Source organism: Eurosta solidaginis, chromosome 1 (genome assembly GCF_040869045.1).
Source record: "Eurosta solidaginis isolate ZX-2024a chromosome 1, ASM4086904v1, whole genome shotgun sequence".
Lineage (NCBI taxonomy): Eukaryota > Metazoa > Arthropoda > Insecta > Diptera > Tephritidae > Eurosta > Eurosta solidaginis.
The window spans coordinates 4,555,527-4,571,816 of NC_090319.1; the positions used below are offsets into that span (position 1 = coordinate 4,555,527).

Sequence of the window (16,290 nt, forward strand, 5' to 3'; positions counted from 1 at the left end):
CTATATTAGGTTCGTCTTTGTTATAAGAAACGTCAATATGAAATATATCTGGTAAACAAACGGAACCGGTATCAACAATTTTACTGTGGTTAATTTCCTTGGTTATCAGCAGAGTCTGATAGAGGATGCTTTGGAGCCAGCTACAATTTGACAAGCTTTAGAAACATTTAATTTATTTTTACGTCTTAAATTCAAAAATTCCATACATTTTTTCTTAACCCTCATCAATTTAATATTAAACGTACCATGGTTCAACTATATGGTTGGCTCATTTGTACAATAACAAAATATGTCTGTTCAAGTTGTCAAAATCTGTGTATTGGTGTTGGTGCGAATGGTATGGAATGGAAACATAAAACTTAACAGTTTTTGTATGTGTAAGAAAATGTTGCCAATGTTTTGGTTTCATTTTGTCCTTTTGACAATCCCATCGACCATGCAATGAAATAAATAAAATCAGCTGATGAAATGAGCCAACCATATAATTGAGCCATGAAACGTACTAAGAAAATCACGTCCCAATATAACTGGAACAACCATGTCATTATCTGGTATGACATTCAATTCAATTTTATTTCTTTGTTTATCAAAGTTTACATAACAAAAAATTTTATTTATAATATTAATATTTTTTCCCCCGATGCCTTTATATTTTGAGGGATATCTTGCGACTTGATTTTCCAGCAATTGTTTTGGAACATATGTTTCCCTAATAAAACTAACCGGACTACCGGTATCAAACAGAGAAAAAAACTTTGTCGGGCGTAAACTTATTATCTATCTTAAAGGGGATACTTACAAAATTGAATGCATTTATTGCATCGCTACCCGAGTGGTTATCGTCATCCTCACCTACGGCTGCAATCTCGTTGCGAGTTTTGAGAATCTTTGCTGGATTTGGAAATGAGCTCATAGCTCATACGCCAGCACCGGAAGCAAGCTCCGTTCAGCCGCATCGAATACGGACAATGTGGCTTAATGTGTTCATCTCTGGAGCAGTTGTAACATTTTATTTTATTATCGTTCACTGTTTTCGCCGCAGACGCCTGTTTTACTACTTTTACCGATTCCATTTGAAAATATTTCCGTTGATAGCGTCTCACCAATGTTTTCAGCCCATCCAATGTCCTAGCCGGTAAAAGGACGTGGGCATTTGGCAAGACATTTCCTATGCCATCAATAGTGAAATCAATTGTCTCTGTCTCCTCTGTATTCGCCCGTCTATCCATCGCCTGCATTGAAAGGACATAGCAGTGTAAAGATTCTTTCTTTTTGTTCCATTTACTCTTTGATAGCATTTTATATACCTCGTGTCCCTGCACCGACACATGGAATTCGTTTAACAAAGCTTTTTTCAAGTCATTATAGTTCAATGCCTTTGTTGTTGATAGAAAAACTTTTGCTATTCCCGTAAGACAGCGGCGAAGGGCCAACAATTTAAATCGCTCGTCAACACCTAATAATTCTATTACCTCCTCGAAATCTTGTATAAAATGCTCTACCGTAATTGACACGTCATCTCCACTAAATTTCATGATGGCGTGCTCGATGTCAGCTAAATCTATTCTACGTTGCTGTTGCGTCACGGCACTAGTTTTAATGTCGTCTACCTCTTTCATTAGGTTTAGTATTTCGACCATTGTTTACTATATAGTTTGGCAGCTTAAGTAGAGGTTATGTTGCGAATAGAGTGGAAGGCAGTGGACTAGGCAGTCGAATGTCATATAATGAAGGAATGGTGTTCGGAGATTTTTCAAAGTTAAAAAAAAAAATGATAAAAGCTTTAATATAAACAAAACTTTTGTTTTAATAACAACAAAAACGCCATATATATTCTGTATACATAAATTTGTAAGGATTATCTCACTTTAAAATTTGAATTAAATAATCTAAAGTTTTGTTTTGAAACTGAGTCGAGAACTGTGCGTGTGAATGTGCGAATTTTCACCGATCAGCTGTTAGTTGCGCTACTTGGTAAAATTTACAATGATTTCGACTCTCTTTTGTAAAGCCGCTAATTCGTCTTCTACATTTGTGGCGATCGTTTTGCCGATGGCCCTGGCGGCAGTTATTTCAGTTTCGGCTGGATTGATAGCAGAATTAGTAGGAACGGAAGAGGTAACAGCATTAGAAACGGGAGCAGAATTTGCACAAGTGGCACCCAAAATATTTGATTCCATGAAACCATCGACAGCGGCATCAACAAAAGTGGCTTGAACAGGGGTATCGGTAATAGGGGCAATAGGGACAGCAATGGCGGAGGTGGCGGCGGTGGCGGCGGTGGCGGCGGTATGAGCAGCAGGAGTGACAACCGAAACATTTAGTTCTGTAAAATCATCGGCAGCGGTATTAACAAAGGTAGCCGGAACGGCAGTGTCGGCAGTGTCGGCAGTACAGGCAACATGAACGGCAGTGGCATCAACAAAAATAGTTGGAATGGCGGTGCCAGCAGTAGAAGTAAGAGGAACAGTGATGGCGGCAGTGGTGATGGTGGCGGCGGTGGTGCAGCGGTGGCGGCAGCAGAAGTGACTCAGCTGTATGAGCAGCAGGAACGGCAGTAGTACCATTGGAAATGTTTTCGTTGATGCAGCCGAAAATCTTTCAGTATTTGAATTGATATCAGCTTTTATGCCCAATATATTCATCATTAATCTCCATAATTTTGCTATTGTGGCAGTAATAGGGAACGCCACATTGTTTTGCATTAGGACTTTAATTATAGTTTGTTCGTTAGGGTTTTCCACAACTGAGATTTAATTTATGTTATTTTTCTTTATTTCAGTGGAGATGCGAATAAGTTAAATAAACACACGTTCTCAGTTTGCAATCAGTATATTTAATGACAACCGGAAATTGACCATTATCTTTCTCTTCTTCTTTTACTTACAGCTCCGACACATAAGCGGTTTTTTCATATAGATGAGTTCAACACATGCTTATGCATTATGAGTAGATTGCACGTATTTTTATGGAGAACGGTAGAATGAGAGACACTGGCGCCATCTGATATTGAAAATTAGTAAACTCCCCAATTTTGTTCCAAGCAAATCATAAGAAGAAGATTTTGACATTTGCTTTGGCTAAGGGTGTTGGCACACTTTGCAAGTGCAATTATTTTTCCCACTGGTTGGTAAATTTTCTAACATTTTTCACAATTAAAAACTGCAATATAACAATCGAAGACGACACAAAATATATTAGCAAGTATTTTTGTTGTATAGGGAGAATGTTTACAACTGTGCCTCGCGAAATTTTGTATGTGGATGGGAAACGCGTAATAAACTTCAATTGCCAAGTCTGAAGTTCCTTCATATTTACAAACGCACATCTTGGTTGATTGTGGCGATGTTATTCGAATGCATAAGCTTGTGTTAAACGCATCTATATGAAAAATGTCATTGTACCGCGGCCTTAATACAATTCCTTAGCCGTTTCCAGGTTACCATCGCATAATTCGAAAATGTTTTCCAATCAAAGATTTTGGCCCCTATTATGAGACAAATTCGATCTTCGACTGTGGTCGAAAGAGCTGATCGAACGAATTTTCATTCGGTATTATGACGCGAGTTCGATGAAGGCAATCGTTATTGTGAATTTCGATAAATTCGAAAGTTCACAATAACACATTTCCAATACCCTGTCAAATAAAATAAAATAAATAAACAAAAGCATAACTAGTTAATAAATGCATGTATTAAAAATAAAAGTATGACTACGACGGAATTGTGGTTTGATGATTCGTCAGATAAAGAGGAAAGCTTACTGGAGCTAGCCAGAAGAATAAGACTTTGTAAATGAATTCTACCACGTAAGTGTAGCTTTCTAAATAAGTTGTTAAATTGTTGAAATTATAAGTTTTGTTTATATATTTACTCAAAACTTCAGACTATCCAAAGAAGCGTTCATGTAATTATTGTCCAGTACAGATGAACTGCTGCAGCAATGCACAAGAGCCAAGTCTTTTCCTAATATTCTAAAATTGGCAACATTTCTACGATTTTGTGCTCAGGGGCCAACTGAGCATTGGAAACGAGTGTGTCTGTGGTACTATCAAAGGTATTGAATGTCTTGACAATTTTATTTGTGAAAGATGGATAAAATTAAATTACGAGGAGGCTGTGCTGCATTAAGAAAAGTTACATTTCTATTAATGTCCAGTTCCTTTTGCTATATGGGGATTTCGTTCCATAATTGAACCCAGTCTTTCAAGCTTTTGTTTTGTACTCAACATCTTGGACCTATATAAAATTAATTCAAATAGTTTAAAATTACTACTAGGTAGTAAAAAAGTAGAATACAAATACAAAAAACTTACATTTTAAACAATTATTTTTCTATTCGATACAGCGTCGACAACAAATTTCTATTCGCTTTAATATTAGATACACAACGAAAATTTCGACAGAGAGAGAGGTGTCATAATACCAATTTCAAATTCGATTTTCGATGTTCGATAGTCAGCGAAGATTGAATAATGCTCATAATAGGGGCCTTTATTTTCGAATTTTTTATATCTTATTAGATTCGGCATCCAAATATTTTAAATTTTTTTTATTTGTTATTTGATTTTTCAGTCGAATCAAAGATACTTTTTATTTTTTATTGGATTCGGCATCCAAATAAAAATACTTTTTTGCGTTATTCGAAATTGGCGTTTTCTTGTTTTTTGTAAGTCGATAACTTCGCAAAATCTCAGGCCCAGTAAAATTTTTCTTTTGGAGCATAATCTGCTGTTAAGCGCCTAAAACTACTTTTGACTTGGGGGATCAGCTACGACGAGGCTAGAGAGTTCGCCAAGCAACATATTCTAAAGTGGACGTATCCGGTCGGTTCCAACACAGTTCTAATCACAAACCAAAATATATATACCCCCCATCGACTTTCATCAAGATATCTCAAAATTTGAGGAACGAGTTTGGCTTTGAACATACACACGGATATGGCTGAATCAATTCAGATCATCATCCAGATCATTTCCTCCGAATTTTTATAAATACGTCTATCTCTTCTCCTTTAAAAAAAATAAATAAATGTAAGACGCGATAACCTCCGAAGAGATCTAATGCCAAGCTTCTCTCCCAATTTGCGTCGTGCTCCTCTTGATTTTCCCTACAAATTGGCCGGACGGGACTTACATGTTTTATGCTGACTCCGAACGGCATCTGCAAGGCAGATGAGTTTTCACTAAGAGCTTTTTATGGCAGAAATACACCCGGAGCGCTTGCCAAACACTGCGGAGGGGCGACCCCGCTTAGAAAAATTTTCTTCTAATTGAAAAACCTTATTTCTAAAATTTTGATGTTGCTTTGCCCGGGGTGTGAACGCAGGGCATAACTTATGAGAGTTACAACGAAATTAAAAAACAAGTACGGAGGAAAAAAATTAGTAACGGAAGGGGTATTAAAACACAGCATGGAGTATTTAGGCTATACCTACACATCTATAATTAATGAAAGTTTCCAATTTGGTGTATTTCCAGACTGCTAGAAGACCTCAGTAATTGTACCTGTGGAAAAAGTAAGGGGAACAATTAAACCAGAGGAGATACGACCCTTAAATACCTTAACTAGCGAATAGAAAATAATAGAAACTGTAGTTAAGAACCAATTGCTGGATTACTTAAATAAATACGAAATTATTATAAATGAACAGTCAGGTTATGATCAAAACGCTCGTGTGAAACTGCACTTAACCTGGTAATTGCAGAATGGAAAGAAAGTAGAACGAAGAAACAATTTACAATTTCAGTTTTCCTCGACCTAAAAAGAACATTCAAAACAATAGACAGAGATATTCTTATAAAAAACTGTATAATATTGGCATTAGAAACAAAGCGCTTAACTGGTTCAAAAGCTACCTAGTGGAAGAAAACAGAAAACTGTAATAAGAAGTAATATTTCCCCCGAAGTGGACATTGAAATAGGATTGCCACAGGGATCGGTGCTTGCATCAATTTTTTTTAGAATTTACATAAATGATATTAAAAACTGTATCGCTGATGATGCACTTTTGACTATAAGCTGTAACACGATTGATGAGGCAGCCTCAAAAATACAGTCGGACCTACAGGCAATATATAAGTGGTTGTGCTTAAAATAAACATAGAAAAGACAAAACGGATGATAATGGGGTCTAGAGTGACTCAAGATGATAATGTGGGAATAATTATAGATGACAAATTAAAATTTGATGAACATCTAAAATACATTGAAGGGGAAATTTCCAAAAATATAGGGTCCATGTTTCGATCATGCAAGCATATTAGTATGCAATACAAAATACTGGTCTATAGATCCATTATCGAGCCGAATTTCATTTACTGCCCTACAATCCTATTCGCATTAGCCGATTCGCAAATATCCAGGCTACAAATTAAGCAAAACAAAATTATGCGTTTCATATCCCCCAGCGGGTTAGGGGATCAGAATATACCCGCGGTAGGTATGCCTGTCGTAAGAGGCAACTAAAGTACCATATTCAAGGGGCTGTGTAGCGCAACCCTTCAAGTTGCCAGCGCAATATATAGCTTCTCCAAACCCAATTGTCAACCTCACCTATCCGCGGCGAATCCTGTTTCACTAACAGACGAGGCTCTGGCGACCCCAAGCTCCTCATGGAATTTGGGGGTAGGGAGGGAGGGAATGGCCTGAAGGTTTAATGTTGCCACGTAAATCGTTCCCGAGATGGTCGGGCTAGCACCTTAATGGTGCTATGGTACCGGAGCGTACCGGATTTGTATCCGGCAAAGGACCATCACATCGATGACACTCCCCAAAGCCTTCGGGGAGCAACCTTATCGCTACAACAACAACAACAACATGCGGTTCATATTAAGAAAACGGTATGATACCCCAATTAGAGATTTACTAGACAGCTTAAACTGTTTTAGTGTAAAACAGAACATCAATTACTACACATTGAAGTTTATACACAACATAAAGTTGGGAAACCTGCCGAATTACCTAAGTGAACGTGTCAGACTAAATAGAGAGGTCCGTAGCTATCAAACAAGATACAATAACAACTTTTACTTGCCGGTAGTGAGATCCGAATTCGATAAAAAAAAGTATATACTTCGAAGGAATTAGAGAATATAATGATCTGCCAATTGATATTAAAAACTGTAATAATACCAAAAAATTTAAAAAATTATTATACAGCTACTGTAAAGCGCTACCTATCAAGTAGTTAAACATTTTTTAGTAAATAATTTTATAGATTATTATATATTTGAACTCAAAGAAATTCAATGAATTGAAACAAATATCTAAACATTAAAAATACTTTGTACCTTATTAAATTATATAGATCTTCAAGATCGTAGTAAATAAATAAATAAGGTGTGGTAAGCGGAGCAGGTTACCGTCACACCACGGTGGCCGCGATATTCGGACCAAACTTAATGTACAATTTGCATGAAAGGTGTTAAAAGTATCATTGATTTGGTTGAAGAATCAAATTACCAACTAAAATTGTCTTCGACTTCGCTGAAAAACCAAATCACAGATAAAAATTATTTTTATTTGGATGCCGAATCAAATAAAATGTAAAAAGTATGTTTGATTCGGCTGAAGAATCAAAAACAAATAAAAAATATTTTCGATTTGAATGCCGAATCAAATATAAGATAAAAATAATCTTTGCTCTGAAGCTGGATTTTAAATTAAAAAGGAATGTTGTGATTTTAAAACCATGATAAATACACAAATTTTCTTCGTTCTGTCAATATTTATTTTTTTTATATTTACGCTGTCATATTTACCTTAAGCCACGCTAATATTTTCAAGACGGTGCACCACCAAACTTATCAAAAATTATTATATCCCATGAAAAGACACCTTTCGACCTTCGATTTTACAATCCGAAATTGAAATTTAAAAATTGTATTTTTGATAAATATCAGGTGGAGCACCGTCTTGTAAAACGTTGCCTAAACTCTTTTTTTGTTTTCGAATTAAAAATTATGTTATTGAAAGAATAGCATCAAATCGAAATGTGATTTTCTGAAAGTCGAATAAATTGGCCTTTACAACTGCCACAAATTCTAAACTGGCAGTGCTGTGATAATCAGCTGATGATCTGTCAACCAGAAACGGTGACGATTTGAGAGCGCCTATATTCATACATCCATAATTAAACATAATTATTACTTATTACTAAAATAACATAAATGAACTAAAAAATTGAGAGAAAAAGTTGGTTCGTGTATAGTGTTTTCTTATTCTCAACCACTGATGACTTCACAACTTTGCTTCTCAATCGTAAACAAATCATCTGCGAGTGCTAACGTGCAACGTGACCAAAACAAGTGCAAGAGCAATCAAACGCCGCATTGCGTTGGAAAAAAAGCAGTTCCAACAATCACTAACGCACATAGAAATCAGCGAGTTTTTCATTTGTTTGTTTATTCCAATTCATTCCATAATTTTAAGTGCTAGCAAAAAGAAAGTTGCACTTCACATTACTGTTGTGTATACGTAAAGGTCTGTATACGAAACTATTATTTCTTAGACAATTGTGCGGATCAGGAACTTCTCCGCTTTCCATATTTGAGTACTATTTTACGTTTCTAAGGATTTGTGATACCCTCCGATAGGTAAGTATGTACATACTCCACTTTTGTTGTATTTGGCCACCATCTATTACCCGTTGTGCTAATGTTAGCATTTCTCTTTATTGTAGTTAATAGTATATGGAAATCTAGAGTTACAGGGTGAGCGACCATCATTTCGAAGAAATTACTGCTTTGGTGGCGAGGAAGATGTATGTATAAAAAGATAAAATCGTTGATCATTATCTATGATCGTTTGAAGCGCCGCACAGTGTGGTATTTAAAATCACCTGTGCTGAAAACTCCGGTTTCTAATACTCTTTTTATATTACCTAAGTTTGCTACTGATTTGGGCGCCACAATGGTGTGATGGTAGCGTGCTCCGCCTATCACACCGTATGCCCTGGGTTCGCACCCCGGGCAAAGCAACATCAAAATTTTAGAAATAAGGTTTTTCAATTAGAAGAAAATTTTTCTAAGCGGGGTCGCCCCTCGGCAGTGTTTGGCAAGCGCTCCGGGTGTATTTCTGCCATGAAAAGCTCTCAGTGAAAACTCATCTGCCTTGCAGATGCCGTTCGTAGTCGGCATAAAACATGTAGGTCCCGTCCGGCCAATTTGTAGGGAAAAACAAGAGGAGCGCGAGGCAAATTGGAAGAGAAGCTCGGCCTTAGATCTCTTCGAAGGTTATCGCGCCTTAAATTTTTTTTTTTTTTAAGTTTGCTACTGAGCAAGCGGTATTTGCATAAGTAAGTGTGGTGACATACCGTACCGAAGGTCAGAGGTTCAAGTGACTGGATTAATAATATTACAAACACTTAAATAACTTGGGCACCCCCAATTCTCATCCAAAATGCTTACGCCCTAGCAAATGCCCTTCGTAGTCGGCATAAAACATGTGAGTACGCCAATTTGGGAAAAATCAAAAAGTAGCATATGTTGGAGGAGGAGCTTGATATTAATTGTCATTAATAAATTTTAAATTTTTCTGATTTATTGCTTTGCCTACATTACATTACACGTTCTTTCAAAATAGACCACTGTGCGGCGTTCCAGCCAACTGAAAATATACAAACGCGGCAACCAACAATGAAAGTAATGAATGGGTAGGGTAAAACTTTCGTTTTATGCTACTTTGTTCACACACATACATATACATACGTACGAATAATTTAATCTTTAGTAAACAGGTACAAAATTAGTTTGAAAGCGACATTTGAGTGCCTCTACTACGCGAAGAATTTAACTTAAAAGGTGTTTTATGTAAATGGTTGAATTTTCAATAGCATACATGGTTGTAAATTGCACCTTGGAACTTTTTCCCTTTGTTTCTATCTCGTTTTAGTAACTCCATAGATATTTAGCGGCGGCACATTTTTGTTGTAAACAAAATTCCCTCCACTCACTACCATGACGGTACAACTGGGAAACCCCCAAGCTAGCACAATATCCGCAACGAATACAGCAGATGGCACTGCAAAATCGCACACTGCTAGTACAGAAAACCAACGACCGAATCCCGATTTAAAGACCTATATTAAGGAGAAATGGAAAAGCCATAGTGCAAGCGAACAACTAAGTCAAATAATATCAGGCGGCTTAGCTGCGGCCATAACCCGTACGATCTGTCAGCCATTAGATGTTCTAAAAATACGTTTTCAACTGCAAGTGGAACCGCTAAAAGAACACGCGAATCAACAGTCCAAATATACAAGCGTAACACAAGCTGTGCGCACTATTTACCGTGAAGAAGGCTTGTTGGCATTTTGGAAAGGTCACAATCCAGCTCAAGTGCTTAGTATAATTTATGGCATTTCACAGTTTTGGACATATGAACAATTGAGTTTATGCGCTAAACAAACAAATTATTTAAATAATCATACGAACTTAGCAAATTTTCTTTGTGGTGCTGGTGCGGGTGCAACAGCTGTAATACTATCGACACCCATGGATGTAGTACGTACACGTCTTGTTGCACAAGATAGATATAAAGGTTATAAGAACGCATCACGTGCGATAACTGTTATTATAAGCAATGAAGGTATTCGTGGCATTTACCGTGGCCTAAACACTGCACTTTTGCAAATCACTCCATTGATGGGTGCTAATTTTATGCTTTATCGGCTCTTTAGCAAGTCTGCTATGCAGTTCTACGGTGTGGATCAACGAAAGTATATCAATAAATATAATAAAGAGTAAACTAAAATATGTGATAAATATGTCTTCTCTTTTTTAGCGAATTGCCAGCTTGGGTACTATTGCTTTTAGGTGGCTCCTCGGGCATGATATCTAAATCACTAGTATATCCCTTCGACTTGTTGAAGAAACGTTTGCACATTCAGGGCTTCCAATCGAATCGTCAAACATTTGGTGAAAATATACGCGCAACTGGGGCGTATAGTTGTCTGCGTCAAACGGTTCGGCAAGAAGGCGTAGTTGGTTTGTACAAAGGAATGGCACCCACTCTATTGAAAGCTTCCGTCACAACGGCTCTTTATTTCTCTATTTACGATAAACTCAAGCAAATCAAGTGGTTCGCCTAGCTCAATGTTTAGAAAAGAAATTTAGTTTAGCATTTTAAGGGCTAGAATTTTTTTGTGTATACAGTAAGTGCCTCAAAGTCAGCTCAAAGAGAATCCTACTACTTGTTTTAGTTTTTTTTTGTCATTTACAAGTTCGCCTGCAGTATGAGAAGCAGTTTTAAAATGTAATAAACCTTACGATAAGCACAGTTTTTTTTAAGAAGAACGACTGAGGAACTGGATCCGTTTTAAGTCTTACGATCAATGACTGAAAACCATTTTCACTCAAACGATAACTACAGTCTAAAAATTATAATAAATTATGGATCTAAGGATTAGGATTTGTCGCTATTTCACATGTCATTAGTCAGATCCACCATATCAGAGCTATTGTGATTTAAAAAAAATTGTTTCAATCACGGATCGTAAAACGTAATACGGGCCCTGAAATTAGTTAGTGTTAACTTCGATAACTACTCGTATATATTTATGTGTGTATATATGTAAGATAGTAAATGTTATTTTATACGGAAATATTTGTTGGCAATCAGCGATGTAAGAGCTTTCCTCAAATGAACTTTAAAACTGATCTGCTCTATAAACACAAAGTTCGTTCACATAGAAATGTTTCCTCCAACAGATTAACTTCGAAGCTAGAACAAGGAAACGACTTTGTATGTAAATAATTAAATAAAATAATAATCTTGATTATTAAGAGAATAACCTACAGAAAGAGTGTGGAACACAGTAACCCAACGGGTATGTAATTCACCAACGAAGTAGATGACTGCCTATTTGCCAATTGAGATACTGATACGCTCTTATTTTTAGTCTTATATATCTAATATATATTATAAATGGGAAAGTTTGGATGTTAAGATGTTTGGATGTTTGGATGTTTAGATGTTTGGATGTTTGGATGTTTGTCCAGACGTTTGTCTTTGTGACTCAATAACGCAAGAACGGCTGGACCGATTTGAATGAAATTTTGCACACATATAGCCAATAGTCTAGAAGGATCTACTAGCTATATATTTTTCAAAAGGGGCGTGGTCCCCGCCCCCTAGGAACAGTTATAATTTAATTATTATATTTTTTCGTCTTTGCGACTGAATCACGCCAGAATGAAATTTGGGACACAGACAGTAGTCTACTAGCGAAATTTGTTTCGAACATGGAAAGAGGGGTGGGGGTCCCACGACCCTTCAAGAAATTATTTTTCATAATTTTTACACATTATAACTTTACGTATACTGGCCTTCACCAATATCACAGACTCAAGGGGTCAAATAAGTCGAGGGCTTACAAAGTAAGCAGTGACACCCTCCGCCCGCCCCCCTTTATCTCCCCCTCTGGTGTAAAATCCATAAATTGTTATAACTCAATCTAAATTTTCTCCTAAATCAATAGTTTTTGGTATCTGGTACATACAGAACGAGATCTAAACAATTTTGGAGGAACGATCAGTGGTCCTCTCCTCTACTCCCGCCATCCGCCCTCCATCAATTGTTTTTATTAGCACGCTTTTATTAGCTTTACCTGTATGTTTCTATCTAACTTTTTATTCGCTCCAATGCGCCTGCTGCCTTATTAACATGGTTTTATAATTAGCTTCACCTTATTTGTAATCCCGTAAGGGTCATATCGAGACCCTTCCGGGATCATTTCTGGATGGTTTTCGGGATCGGTCCGGGATTACGCCGGGGTAATTTCGGGACTTTTTCGGGACTATTTCGGAATCATTTTGGTACCCTTCCGGGATCATTTCTGTATAGTTTACGGGATCCGTCCGGGATCCCGTCGGGGTTATTTTGGAAAATTTTCGGGACTATTCCGGAATCATTTCGGGACTATTTCGCGATCATTTGGGGACCCTTCCGGCATCATTTCTGGATGGTTTTCGGGATCCGTGCGGGATCTCGTCGGGGTCATATGGGGACTTTTTCGGGATCATTTGAGGGCTCTTCCGGCATCATTTCTGGATGGTTTTCGGGATCCGTCCGGGATATCGTCGGGGTCATTTGGGGACTTTTTCGGGATCATTTGGGGGCTCTTCCGGCATCATTTCTGGATGGTTTTCGGGATCCGTCAGGGATCTCGTCGGGGTCATTTGGGGACTTTTTCGGGATCATTTTGGGGCTCATCCGGCATCATTTCTGGATGGTTTTCGGGATCCGTCCGGGATCCCGTCGGGGTCATTTCGGGACTTTTTCGCGACTAATACGGGATCATTTGGGAACCCTTTCGGCATCATTTCTGGATGGTTTTCGGGATCCGTCCGGGATCCCGTCGGGGTCATTTCGGGACTTTTTCGCGACTAATACGGGATCATTTGGGAACCCTTTCGGCATCATTTCTGTATGGTTTTCGGGATCCGTCCGGGATCCCATTAGGGTAATTTCGGGACTATTAGGGGATCATTTGGGAACCTTTCCGGCATCATTTCTGGATAATTTTCGGGATCCGTCCGGGATGCCGACGAGGTCATTTCGGGACTATTTCGGGATCATTTGGGATACCTACCGGCATCATTTCTGGATGGTTTTTGGGATTCGTCCGGGATCCCGTCGTGGTCCTTTCGGGACTTTTTTTCGACTAATACGGGATCATTTGCGGACCCTTTCGGCATCATTTCTGGATAGTTGTCGGGATCCCATCACGGTCATTTCGGGACTATTAGGCGATCATTTGAGGACCTTTCCGGCATCATTTCTGTATTGTTTTCGGAATCCTTTCGGGATCCCGTCAGGGTCATTTTGGGGCTAATACGGGATCATTTGGGGATCCTCTAGGGGTCGTTTCGTGACTTTTTCTGTTTTATTTCGGGATCATTTGGGGACCCTTCCGGCATAATTTCTTGATGGTTTGCCGGATCCATCAGGGTCATTTTGGGATCATTTGGGGACCCTTCCGAGATCATTTCTGGATCCGTCCGGGATGCCGTAGGAGCCATTTCGGGATTTTTTGTTACTTTTCCGGGATAGTTTTTGGACCCTTCTGGGATCATTTCTGGATCTGTGCGGGATCCCATCTGGGTCATTTCCGGACTATTTCGGGATCATTTTGGGATCCTTCCGGAATCATTTCTGTATGGTTTTCGCGATCCGTCGTTGATTCCCTCGGAGCCATTTCGGAACCTTTTCTGGAGTATGTCGGGGTCATTTGGGGACTTTTTCGGGATCATTTGGGGGCTCTTCCGGCATCATTTCTGGATGGTTTTCGGGATCCGTGCGGGATCTCGTCGGGGTCATTTGGGGACTTTTTCGGGATCATTTGGGGGCTCTTCCGGCATCATTTCTGGATGGTTTTCGGGATCCGTCCGGGATATCGTCGGGGTCATTTGGGGACTTTTTCGGGATCATTTGGGGGCTCTTCCGGCATCATTTCTGGATGGTTTTCGGGATCCGTCCGGGATCCCATCAGGGTAATTTCGGGACTATTAGGGGATCATTTGTGGACCTTTCCGGCATCATTTCTGGATAATTTTCGGTATCCGTCCGGGATGCCGACGAGGTCATTTCGGGATTATTTCGGGATCATTTGGGATACCTACCGGCATCATTTCTGGATGGTTTTTGGGATTCGTCCGGGATCCCGTCGGGGTCATTTCGGGACTTTTTCTCGACTAATACGGGATCATTTGCGGACCCTTTCGGCATAATTTCTGGATAGTTGTCGGGATCCGTTCGGGATCCCGTCACGGTCATTTCGGAACTATTAAGGGATCATTTGAGGACCTTTCCGGCATCATTTCTGGATAGTTTTTGGAATCCTTTCGGGATCCCGTCAGGGTCATTTCGGGGCTTTTTCGGGATCATTTAAGGATGGCTTTCAGGATTCGTCCGGGAACCCGTCAGGGTAATTTCTGGACTTTTCCGAGACTATTTCGGGATCATTTTGGGACCTTCCCAAGATCATTTCTGGATGGATTTCGGGATTTGTCCGGGATGCCCTCAGGGTCATTTTGGGACTATTAGGTGAGCATTTGAGGTCCGTTCCGGCATCACTTCTGGATGGTTTTCGGTATCCGTTCAGATTCCCGTCGGAATAATTGCGGGACTTTTTCGGGATCATTGGGGTCCCTTCCAAAATCATTTCTGGATGGTTTTTGGGATTCGTCCGGCATCCCGTCGGGGTCCTTTCGGGACTTTTTCTCGACTAATACGGGATCATTTTCGGGCCCTTTCGGTATCATTTCTGGATAGTTGTCGGGATCCGTTCGGGATCCCGTCAGGGTCTTTTCGGAACTATTGGGAGATCATTTGAGGACCTTTCCGGCATCATTTCTGGTTAGTTTTCGGGATCCTTTCCGGGTCCCATCAGGGTCATTTCGGGACTTTTTCGGCATCATTTAAGATTGGTTTCCAGGATTCGTCCGGTATCCGTCAGGGTAATTTCTGGACTTTTCCCAGACTATTTCGGGATAATTTTGGGATCCTCCCAAGATCATTTCTGGATGGATTTCGGGATCTGTCCGGGATGCCGTCAGGGTAATTTTGGGACTATTAGGTGATTATTTGAGGACCTTTTCGGCATCACTTCTGGATGGTTTTCGGTATCCGCTCAGGATCCCGTCGGAATTATTGCGGGACTTTTTCGGGATCATTTGGTGTCCCTTCCGGTATCATTTCTGGCTGGTTTTTGGGATTCGTCCGGCATCCCGTCGGGTTCATTTCGGGACTTTTTCTCGACTATTAGGTGATCATTTGAGGACATTTCCGGCATCATTTCTGGATAGTTTTCGGGATCCTTTCGGGGTCCAGTCAGGGTCATTTCGGGAATTTTTCGGGATCATTTAGAGATGGCTTTCAGGATTCGTCCGGGAACCCGTCTGGGTAATTTCTGAACTTTTCCGAGACTGTTTCGGGATAATTTTGGGACCTTCCCAAGATCATTTCTGGATGGATTTTGGGATCAGTCCGGGATGCCGTCAGGGTCATTTTGGTATTAGGTGATCATTTGAGGACCTTTCCGGCATCACTTCTGGATGGTTATCGGTATCCGATCAGGATCCCCTCGGAATCATTGCGGGACTTTTTCGGGATCATTTGGGGTCCCTCCCAAGATCATTTCTGGATGGATTTCGGGATCTGTCCGGGATCCCGTCAGGGTCGTTTAGGGGTGCGTTCCAGATCCCGTCAGGGTCATTTCGGGACTTCTTCGGGAATATATCGGGATCATTTCTGGATGGTTTATGGGATCCGTCCATGACCCCTTAAG

At 39.6% G+C, this 16,290-nt stretch overlaps 1 protein-coding gene across 5 annotated transcripts; it reads left to right on the forward strand.

The window, feature by feature from the left end:
* The first annotated feature begins 8,081 nt into the window (after window positions 1–8,081).
* Window positions 8,082–11,793, forward strand: Tpc1 (Thiamine pyrophosphate carrier protein 1). Of its 5 annotated transcripts, none has more exons than XM_067763858.1 (4): window positions 8,082–8,596; window positions 8,683–8,763; window positions 9,894–10,719; window positions 10,785–11,793. In XM_067763858.1, exons 3-4 carry the CDS (start codon window positions 9,959–9,961, stop codon window positions 11,089–11,091), a joined length of 1,068 nt encoding a protein of 355 aa, XP_067619959.1. In that variant the 5' UTR covers window positions 8,082–8,596; window positions 8,683–8,763; window positions 9,894–9,958; the 3' UTR covers window positions 11,092–11,793. The 5 variants fall into 5 exon arrangements, with proteins under 5 accessions (XP_067619959.1, XP_067619960.1, XP_067619961.1 ...); XM_067763859.1 differs by having other exon boundaries at window positions 9,905–10,719; XM_067763860.1 differs by having other exon boundaries at window positions 8,683–8,713.
* The last annotated feature ends 4,497 nt before the right edge of the window (window positions 11,794–16,290 follow it).

Bases quoted from the DNA above. Each gene is read 5' to 3' on its own strand.
- Tpc1 (XM_067763858.1), top strand. From the start codon at position 9,959: ATGACGGTACAACTGGGAAACCCCCAAGCTAGCACAATATCCGCAACG. The intron at 10,720-10,784 runs GTATATCAATAA...TCTCTTTTTTAG, and splicing joins TACGGTGTGGATCAACGAAA to CGAATTGCCAGCTTGGGTAC.